The sequence below is a fragment of the Gobio gobio genome (genome assembly GCF_949357685.1).
Source record: "Gobio gobio genome assembly, chromosome: 9".
Lineage (NCBI taxonomy): Eukaryota > Metazoa > Chordata > Actinopteri > Cypriniformes > Gobionidae > Gobio > Gobio gobio.
In genome coordinates, this window is record NC_137115.1 from 9401256 (window position 1) to 9412507 (window position 11252).

General features: G+C 37.8%; 1 protein-coding gene across 1 annotated transcript; it reads right to left on the reverse strand.

Annotated features, from left to right (window-relative positions):
* Positions 1 to 1090: 1090 nt before the first annotated feature.
* Positions 1091 to 7388, reverse strand: b3gnt2l (UDP-GlcNAc:betaGal beta-1,3-N-acetylglucosaminyltransferase 2, like). The gene is made up of 2 exons (XM_079826211.1): positions 7292 to 7388; positions 1091 to 5630 (listed from the first exon to the last, which is right to left on the reverse strand). Exon 2 carries the CDS (start codon positions 5397 to 5399, stop codon positions 4146 to 4148), a length of 1254 nt encoding a protein of 417 aa, XP_079682337.1. The 5' UTR covers positions 5400 to 5630; positions 7292 to 7388; the 3' UTR covers positions 1091 to 4145.
* Positions 7389 to 11252: the final 3864 nt, after the last annotated feature.

Sequence of the window (11252 nt, forward strand, 5' to 3'; positions counted from 1 at the left end):
AAAAATGACTACATGCGAGTTTAAATGTTCAATTCTCTCTATATATCAACTAAACTAACTTTATAACTTTTACTGGTACTGACTAAGTAAGATTTTTCTTAAAGTTGACAGCTTTCATAGACAGCTCTTTTCTTCTTCCTGTGTACATTTGTTTAAATTCTTAATATTTTCAATCATGTAATATTCTGCAGAAGAGAGAAATCAATTTCGCAGCTTCTCTCGCGAGAAGTAGATGTCAGTTTCACTGATCCACATCGTGTGATTGGCTGTTCACTACTGATGTCACAGCTAAAATCCTAAACTCAGGATCAAAGCCTGAGTTGACAGAGAAAGTTGATGAGCTGCGTCATGGTACCAATAAAGCTTGATTGCATCGGTTTGGTTTTGTCAACTCAAAACCAATCCTGTAACCCTGAGTTTGTTCAACTACCTTCATGGTACAGGCCCCTGGACTAGCGATGTGTGTTCACTGCACGCGTTGCGTCAGGACAGGTTCTCCTCAGCTCACTTCACACACAGTAGATTGATTTTTCAAATTTTGTTAAAAAATATTTATATCCAAACTTCTGTATAACCCCCAAAATTGTGTTTTTTGGTTATTCTTTGAATTTAAACCCTTCTCATTGTAAATTTATTATAAATTTATTGCTTTACTGTGCTAAATTTTACATTCATAAGTGTACATTTAAAAAAAAAAAACTCCCTACTTTTTTATTTTCAGGAAAGATTTTGATATGTATTTAAACTTGTTAAGAAATTCTGATAACTCTATTGCATGTAAGACTCTTTCATGGTGTAAATCCTTTAAGCTAGCTTAATTAGCTTTATTATTTGTAACCCTCACTGTTCTTTGTTCTTTGTAATTGTTGTTCTCTTGCATATAAAAAAAAAAACTTCACACACAGTAGTGCCATATACACACACTCCCTCTACCGCTACAGGTCAGATTTTCCGCCACAGTAAAGAGAGCTTATTAAATACGAAAACGAATATTTATTTTTATTAATTATTATTTTATTTCAGTTAGTTTTTCAGTAAGAGTAGTTTTTTCTTTTAGTTTTTCATTTATTATGATTTTTTAATTTTATTTCAGTTTACGAAAATGTTTTTTGACCAATAGTTGTAGTCTTCTTTTCAGTTTTCGTTTACGAAAATAACCTTGATAAGAGCAGGGAGAGCAGCAATAACCTGAGGATCGAGGATTGTTTTGACAACATTGTCATCTGTACGTAAAAAACGCAAAGGAAAAACCTCTGTTTAGTACATCGTTGTCACGTAAACATGCCAAAAACATCCCACCCTTAAAGATGTTTTGATGATGCATTTTCCAAAATTCTATCTATTCTCATAAGCGTCAAAAAAATGTAGACTAACAGCATATACTCGTCCATTCATGTCAGGAGGATAAACTCCCACCACCGGTTCCTCATTTCTGTGACATCCGTGTCAAGGAATGCTTCCCCCTTATTCAAAACGAAATGAAGACTGTCTATTCGCTAAAATTCTTGTTAAGCACAGAATCAGCCCCTCGAGTTGAATTAGGTTCTTATTCTAGATATAACACTCACAAAATAACTTTAATGTGAACTTTACATTGTTTCAGATGTGCAGTTCATTATAATTCACACAGACACACATGGATACTGCAACATGAAAAATGATACAACATTTAAACACCATTTAAGCAAAAAATGTTAAACCCAACGGTTGGGTTCGTCCATATTTGACCTAAACATGGGTTGAAACAACCCAGCATTTTTAGAGTGCACATAAAACGTCTCATACTTTGTTACATTTTCACACAAGGAGAGATTATTCATAGATAACGATGCTAGTAGCAAAACTTATCACACCTCACCAATCTGGGCTGCGTTTCTCAGAAACATGGTGAGTCAAGTTGATTGTAGAGACCATCGGGTTTAATAGTTCTACAATCTTACGATGCTTTTGAGAAATGCAGCCCTGATAAATAAATAATGCCATTTGTCTCCCACAAGGCCCGTGTTCCAGGAACATGTGCTTTCCAAGAACAGTGATTTGCAAGGAATACTGCCACCATTGCCATGTACCCACATGCCAATTTGATGACTCGCACGCAAACTTGTAAAATAGTAGCTTCCTTTCTCCCACTGAACACAGAAGAATATATACAGCTCTGATTTCTCAATGTTAAGTGGTCTCTTAATTTTTTTCCAGAGCTGTATGTGAAGAATGGACAAAAACTGCTGAAGTCAACAAAAGTCTTTCAAATTTCAAAATAGGACATAAAGGTAGTGTGAATTAATCCAACAGCTTCACTAGAACTGCATATTCTAAAGGTGTGGTCACAGTAGTGAAATTTTGCATGGGGAAAAAAAGGTTAGTCTATTTTCAATAGAGCAGGAAATTATGAAGCACAGCTCAAACAGAAGCCACCAAGCAGTTTTTGGTTGATCAATGTGGTGAATTCACATGACCAGTTTGAAACAGTTGCAAAATCTGCAAAGATTTCCCTCATGTAAAATGACACGAATTCCCGGTACGATGAACAGATCAAAATGTGTCCGAATGTCATGAAATATGCAAACCTTTGAGCTTTGACATTCCAAATGAAGTTCACACCCCCAAAAATGTAAATTCTGTCACTCACCCTCAAGCATGTATGACTAACTGTCTTCCTTGAAACACAAAAGAGGATATTTAAAAGAATGACAACCATTCAGACATGTTGATCTGTTCCTCGTATGATCATGTCGCTTCAGAAAACATGATCTTCCAGTGGGGTAGTATGGATTCATTTCAAGCTAACTTTTTGGAATTTGAAAGATTTAGGTCCAATTTCACAATAAGAACAAAAACAGCAAAAACATATTCAAAATATCGGTGTTCTGCAGGACAAAACAAGTAATTTCTGGGCGATCTATACCTTAAAACAGTGTTCTACAACCCTGTTCCAGGAGGCACACCAACAGTGCACATTTTGGATGAGTCCCTTATCTGACCCATCTATTTCTGGTCTTATAAGCTGAGTTTCCAACCAAACGTTAAGCGAATCTTCACTCAAAAACTTTCACTGTTGTTAGATGCACTCAAATCATCCTTGTTCACATTACTTAAACTCATGTAACTACATGAACTTAAATTTACTGAGTTGTTTCTACTAAAAATGAGTATTGTCAGCTTTACTTAAGTGTTTGTTCGGATAACTTAACATTGCTGAGTGAAACGAACAAACTGGTTAGTTAATTTAATAAGGTAAATTAAATCGATAAATGTGTTCACATTACATAATAAACGTTTATACATTTATCGTAACATTATTAAGTAAACTCCACATATAAATATTATGTAACAGTGACAAAATCAAATGGTTTGTATTTATTCAAAGAAATGTTGTCAGCTTTACTTGAATTTATTTTGTTCATATAACTACATTGTTATTTGTGAAAATTACACAATATAGTTGCGTGGAACCACTTGACGTTGAATTTACTTAAAAAAGCAGCAAGTTATTTTTTGAGTGTTCTCCAAGTTCGCAAAAACAAATGCGAATTAAGTCCGTTTTCCATTAAGTTGTTCAAGTGGATGGCGGTGGTATTGGTAACCTAGTAACAAACAGTAAATAAAACAGTTGATTGGTCACGTGGGTTTAATGTTCGCTACGTCAGAATTGATTTGGCAAATGCGTATCCATCTCCCATTAGTCGCATTAACTGTGCAAGTCAAAAACCACCTCAAGTGAGCGCAAAAACCTTTTTGCGAAATAGGGGATTTTTTTACATTTCTGATGCGATATTTCAAAATGCGCATACATACAGGGGGATGGAAACATAGCTAATGTCTCTAGTGAGGAGCAGAAGAGTTGATGTTTTATTAGGAAGAGTTTGAAAGTGTGTAGAGTTGGGAAACACTGCCTTAAAGTTAACCCATTGAGAGCTCAGTGTCAATTGCACAGAAACAAATCTTTCACGTACAACAATCAAACAAACGTGCAAGTGAAAATTAACCAAAAGAAGCCTTCATCCAGAGTCTCAGAAAGGTACCTTAATGCACAGTATTGTCCCCAGAGGATGTTACCAGCTTATTCTTATCCAACATAAGGGTTGTCGTCACACACAACAGCTAAAATGGTCTAATAATGGTCCGTTTATCAGGTGCCAAACATATCAGCAGGTCAGCATGGAGCTGTGCATATTTCTCCACAGTCTCATGGTCTGCTGAGCGTTGCGTTGGTGCACCAGAAGCAAGTCTTTGTGCACACAGGGGTTCTCTCGATCTTGTTCCCGAATGTCAAATGTCTTGAAACCACCGTGTACGGTCGGAGTGATTCCAATTGCTTTAAAGCACATGCCGGTGTAGACGTCATCAATTGGGAAGAAGGGTATGTAAAAGGAAACGTGGTAAAGAGATGGGAGAAGGTTTCCAGAAAAGAGGAATCCACCGCCACCGGCATAAGGAGGGTAAGGACCTTCGTAGAAAGATTGAGGAACATAATATTTGATTTTAGGGTCCCGTAGCGGCGTGGCATCAGAAATGACCTGCCCGGCATACAACGACGAGGCCTGCGTGGGCTCCAGAGACTTCAGATGATTCAGTATTGCTTTAGTGTTGGCAAAAACATCATCATCGCCCTTAAAAATGAAAGACACCTGAGGACACTGATCCAGCATCCACTTGAAGAACACATGCTCCTTGAGAGTCAGGTTGTAAAAGGTGTCGTGAAAATCCCAAACGAGCAGGTCTTGAAACTGCTGAGCTTCATATGAAACCATTTTGTCGAGATTGGGATCATCCGCAGACGATCGACCCAGCAGAAAGACGGTTCGTACCTGAAGTCCGTTCTCATACAACCCTTCTCTTCCCCAGGTCTCTCGGACTGCTTGGCGCCTCTCGAAGTGCCTTGGGATGGATTTGATTGCAAAGAGAAGGAAAATGTCATCCGACGCACACTTGCCAGGCTGATCGTGAACAACTGGCGAGTCTCGACACTCCATGCCTCTGAGGAAGTCTCCGTAAAGAGGGGGATACGTCTGAATATCCTGAATGTTCGTTTGCAGCAACTCCAAACTCTCAGGCTGACAGTGAAACTTTTTATGCGGCTCAAGTGTTTCGTTGTTGACGGAGTCAAACTGCCTGAGGAGAGAATGAAGTTTTCGGTTCCAGAAGGCACCGTTTTTGGGAATGTCCTTTCTGAAAGGCTCAGAAATAGTAAGGGGTGGAAGTTTCCTCAGCATAACACTTTTGGTTGTCTTTTTTATGGTGCTTATCACTGCAGTTGTAGGTTTTCTAGATGTGGCAGCTGCAACTGAAGGGATTCTGCCCCTGTCTCTGTGTGTGTGTTCCACATCCTTTAGTTGGGTATATAATATGACAAAGCAAAGGCTGCTAGCTACTGCTACGATGAAGAATTTCTTTTTCATTTTACAACAACTCTGTTAAGAGAAGCAAGAAAGGATGTTGGTCTCTACAGGAAATGGTGGGGGTTCAACTTTACACAACAGAATGCACTTGCGTTGAAGAGCTGCTCTATTTCTTTGTTCCTCCTTGGGATCAGTGTTAGCTGGTCCTACATTTGCTTTTTATTTTTTATGTGCATCTTCCTCCAAATTCAGTTTCTTCGATTATATTCCCATTGATGTTCAGCTGCGAGCCTAGCAGAAAGAAGGAAACAGTAATGCTAGTGAGATCACAGGAACATGACATAACTTGAAGTCTGCAGCCTCGTAACAGCAGTAATATCTCTTTTTTTTATTGCGTTATGGTCTATGAACACATCACGTAGCACTTCAAATACCACCAGGGTGGGTGTTGGGTGGGGGGGCTTTAAGACTTGCTGAAAGTTAAAGTGACAGTTCGCTCAAAACACGACAAGATCCTTTGAAGGGGCCCAATGTGACTTCCATTGTATGGACAAAAGAAACCACCAAGACATTCTTCAAACTATTTTGTGTGTGTGTTTCAGCATGTTCAGAAAGCAAGTCATATGGGTTTGGAATAACATGAGGGCGAGTAAATTTCTGTGTGAACAAACCCTCTTAAAACTTACTGGAACGAGGCTAGAGCTTTGTAGATGCAAACATTATAGCTACTCTATTTATTTTCGCAGGAACAAATAATCAAATAAAACAAATCTATTATTTAGTTAGCAGAAATAATTTTTGAATGAGGATCTAAAAATAAACACAAGGTTTTCATTTATTGGAAATACCGTCTCAGGTGACCAATTAAACAGTACAGTACATTTCAATCCCGTAAGGACACTGTATTGATCTCAGGGACAGATAGCACCATAGCATGCAACCTGAGCTATCCTAGAAACTCCTTAAGCAAATACTTTTTTTCCATTCTAGATCAACCGGGATCCTTTAGGAACGGTATTTGGATTCTGATTGATCTGATTTATGCTCCAGCCCTGCACCCTGATCCATTTCTGCAGTATATAGTACATAGCAAACCTGATATGATTATTTATAAAACAGATACAATTCGGCTAATTGTGGCTTTATCTCAAGCCTCAGTTATATTCAAGAATACACTTTTCTTTCCAGTATAACGAAACTAAAAGCAATTAACTATGACTTTCACCATATCTGTCTTGAATCATTATCTAATTTAAACATTAAGCACATTCACACACACACACACACACACACACACACACACACACACACACACACACACACACACACACACACACACACACACACACACACACACACACACAAAAACTAAATTAAATATATAGCAGATTTTACCTCACCAAATTTAACATGTAATGCAGCATAGCCTACTACAGTTTGAAACATTTATGGTGGAATAATGCTTACTGCTTAACTTCATGTTTTTAGGACTACATTATATCAATTTTTGGGCATATCTAGAAGGGAAATGCACTAGGTTGAGACGAGCCAACGTCTTTTCAGATCATTCCTGAAATGTTAAAAGTCGTTTAGAAACTGAACTGACTGTGTTTTGAAGGAAAATTAACACATTAGCTACAATGTGTTAAGCATAGTTTCAGGGAAAATACAAGTTAACTAGATTTGTGGGAAAAAAGAAAGAAACAGATTAAGAAGTAAGTAAATGAAGAAATGAGTCCTTTAGTGGAGATCCTATATGAATTCGTTGCATTGTTACTGCTGTAAAAATGTAAATAAGATTTGAGCAGATGATAGCCTGGGCTATACTGTCTATGATAGTAACAGTGGAGGTATAGGCTAACTATGGTAGATATTAAACCGATTGACAGTTCATGTAAATTAAAAACTAACGGTAAACGTTTTCAAGATTTTGAACAGAACATAACACTTACCGTGTAGGCTAAGCGTCTATAAACATTCTTAGTCCAAACTGATCGCCTTCTCAAAAGGAAACCGCACTGTTACCCGCTGCGATGACAGTGTGTGTGTTGCTGTTTCACAAATGCTACGTCGGCTTCCCCCTCCTTTTTTCTCCATCAGCACCTGTGTATGATTGGTGTTCATCGACCAACACACCTGAGCACCAAGGTTTCCCACTCGATAGATACGCATTTAAGCAGTTTTCCATTATTTGACTGTTAAACACATTTTCTTGGAAGTTTAATGGGGAGTGCTCAGATATAAAACAGAGATGTTTTAGAATCAAATCACAAATTATTCTGGAATTAGCGAGGTCGTTCAAGTGAAGGGCGCATGTAGTGTAGCAACTGCTAAGCCCCACCATTACAAAAATAGCAATGTCCCATGAGAGAATCAAATCATTTTTTTTTTTTTTTTTTTTTTTTACAAATAATTGCATCAACATTTAATTCAAAATTATTTTGAGGGCATAAACGTGTTGCTGATTTATATCAAATAGTTATCACGATATGAAAATATATTTATATTAATTTATATTCTGCATTTATATTGTATGTTTGCCCCTCCATTTATCATGTGGCCACTGTAAAGTTTCAGGAGCAATCACCCAAAAATGAAAATTCTGTCATTAATTCCTCACCCTCATTTCGTTCCAAACCTGTAAGAATTTGTTAATCTTCTGAACACAAATTAAGATATTTTTGATGAAACTTGAGAGGTTTCTGAACTACCCAGCAGCAACATAATTTCAACTTTCAAGATCCAGAAAAGCAGACATTGTTAAAATAGTCCATGTGACTCCAGTGGTTCAACCTTCATTTTATGAAGTGACGAGAATACCTTTTGTGCGGAAATTTTTTTTTTTTTGCAACTTTATTCAACAATTTCTTACCTTCTGTGTCATTCTCCTATGCTGTTGACATAGTAAACACAGTGCAGGCCACTGATTGGCTAGCTCTTGAGTCAGCGAGGTGTTGTGGTGCTCACGTGAACCGCGACGGCCAATGGTAAGCCGGCGCTCTAACATATAACTTGGAATCGCTGCACTGTGTTTACTACATCAACAGCATAGGAGAATGGCACAGACGAGAAGAAATTGTTGAATAAAGTCGTTATTTTAGGGGGTTTTGCGCACAAAAAAGTATTCTAGTTGAACCAAGTTGAACCACTGTAGTCACATTAACTATTTTAACAATGTCTTTTTACCTTTTTGGACCTTGAAAGTTGAAATGATGTTGCCTGGGTAGTTCAGAAACCTCTCGGATTTCATCAAAAATTTCTTAATTTATGTTCCAAAGATGGAGGTCTTGCAGGTTTGGAACGACATGTGGGTGTGTAATGACAGAATTTTCATTTTTGGGTTAACCTTTTAAATGGAGGAGTGAGTCCCGTAAATTTCCGTACGTAACACTCACTCCAGAAATTTCAATGATTGACACTGTGGTAACCATATTTTTCGACGACATTGTCATCTTGCGTGTTTTGTATCCTATTCTGCCGTTCATTTACACGACAATGGTGTTTTGGGGGCCTGAAAGTTTGTTAAAATTTGTTGAAACGATGACGTCATGCGCATGCATATTACGTGTTCGCGGTGTGTTTCTTGACAAAGTAGCATCGACGCCAACTACTGGCCTGGCATGCATAGTACAGTGGTTTTAATCATTTTTGAAGATTTGTGTGAACAGGGATAGTTTTTATGGAGCCCCGCACATGTAGGAAAAAAATAGTAGGCTAAATCGTGTGCACGATTTATAAATTGAGAGAACGAAGTAGTAAATTGTCTGCACGAATTAGCAAATTGAGGGAACTTAATAGTAAATTGTGCGCATGATTTATAAATCGAGGGAACAAAGTAGTAAATCGTATGGACAGTTTAGCAAGTCGAGGGAATGGAGTAGTAAATCGCCCACACGATTTAGCAAATTGAGGGAACTAAATAGTAAATTGTGCACATGATTTATAAATCGAGGGAACGAAGTAGTAAATCGTATGGATAGTTTAGCAAGTCGAGGGAATGGAGTAGTAAATCATCCACCCAATTTAGCAAATTGAGGGAACTAAATAGTAAATTGTGCGCATGATTTCTAAATCGAGGGAGCAAAGTAGTAAATCGTATGGATAGTTTAGCAAGTCGAAGGAACGAAGTAGTAAATCGCCCACATGAATTAGCAAATTGAGGGAACTTAATAGTAAATTGTGCGCATGATTTATAAATCGAGGGAACAAAGTAGTAAATCGTATGGACAGTTTAGCAAGTCGAGGGAATGGAGTAGTAAATCGCCCACACGATTTAGCAAATTGAGGGAACTAAATAGTAAATTGTGCACATGACTTATAAATCGAGGGAACGAAGTAGTAAATCGTATGGATAGTTTAGCAAGTCGAGGGAATGGAGTAGTAAATCATCCACACGATTTAGCAAATGGAGGGAACGGAGTAGTAAATCGTCCACACGATTTAGCAAATTGAGGGAACTAAATTGTGCACATGATTTATAAATCGAGGGAACGAAGTAGTAAATCGTATGGACAGTTTAGCAAGTCGAAGGAACGGAGTAGTAAATCGTCCACACGATTTAGCAAATTGAACTTAATAGTAAATTGTGCGCATGATTTATAAATCGAGGGAGCAAAGTTGTAAATCGTATGGATAGTTTAGCAAGTCGAGGGAACGAAGTAGTAAATTGTCCACGCGATTTAACAAATGGAGGGAACGGAGTAGTAAATCGTCCACACGATTTAGCAAATTGAGGGAACTAAATTGTGCACATGATTTATAAATCGAGGGAACGAAGTCGTAAATCGTATGGACAGTTTAGCAAGTCGAAGGAACGGAGTAGTAAATCGTCCACACGATTTAGCAAATTGAACTTAATAGTAAATTGTGGGCATGATTTATAAATCGAGGGAGCAAAGTAGTAAATCGTATGGATAGTTTAGCAAGTCGAGGGAACGGAGTAGTAAATCGCCCACACGATTTAGCAAATTGAGGGAACTAAATTGTGCGCATGATTTATAAATCGAGGGAGCAAAGTAGTAAACCGTATGGATAGTTTAGCAAGTCGAGGGAACTGTTCTATAATCTCTTATTATGCTGATATCTTTCATTGAGAATTATACGTATATACTTATAATTTATCATTAAGAGGCATCTCTAATTTTTCCAGTGTGGTGAGGAAGTGGTTGTTTGGGGGGAATGGAAACCAGACATTTTGTGTTCTAAACTTCCTGTCACGCCGGTGCATTAAAAACATGCAGCTCTATTAATAACAGAATCCAGAGAAATCCTTAGACTTTATGCAGAGACAATTTAATCACAGATGAAAGTAAATCTTTTTAAACGTTAATAACTGTAATCACCCTAACCTTTAACGACAAATTAAAAGCATTTTTACCCCATCACAAGAAAGGAGAGAACAAGCCAGCACTCGTCTTTCCCTTTTTAGAGCATAAATAAAAATCACACTGCACAAGTTGGATCAGTCCTTCTTTTACTCTCTTTTTCTTCTCCTTATGTCGAAGTAATAATAAAAAACAAACAGGAACAGCATTTCAAATCATTTTTCAAGATAAGTCTACGCAGAAATCAGCAAGCAAAAAATATGAGATGCAAGGTATGGTACTTTCGCTAAGAATAAAATATTTATGCCACAACTATAGAGCTTAACAATGAACCAAGGCTTTTTTTGAGCTCGCTAATACAATTGCTCAATTTTAGCCAGTTTACAAAGCATTTCTTAAGCTTGGTGTGCACAGCACCCCATAACAGGCTGGTTTCAGTTCTCATGCAACTCTCACTCACACCACATTTAAACAACCAGCCCTTCTTTATTTAGTGTTCTTTGAGGTCTGGCGGTACGGCCGTGTCAATGACTGAGCAGCACGCCGTGTCAGAGAGAGAGAGAGAGAGAGAGAGAGAGAGAGAGAGAGA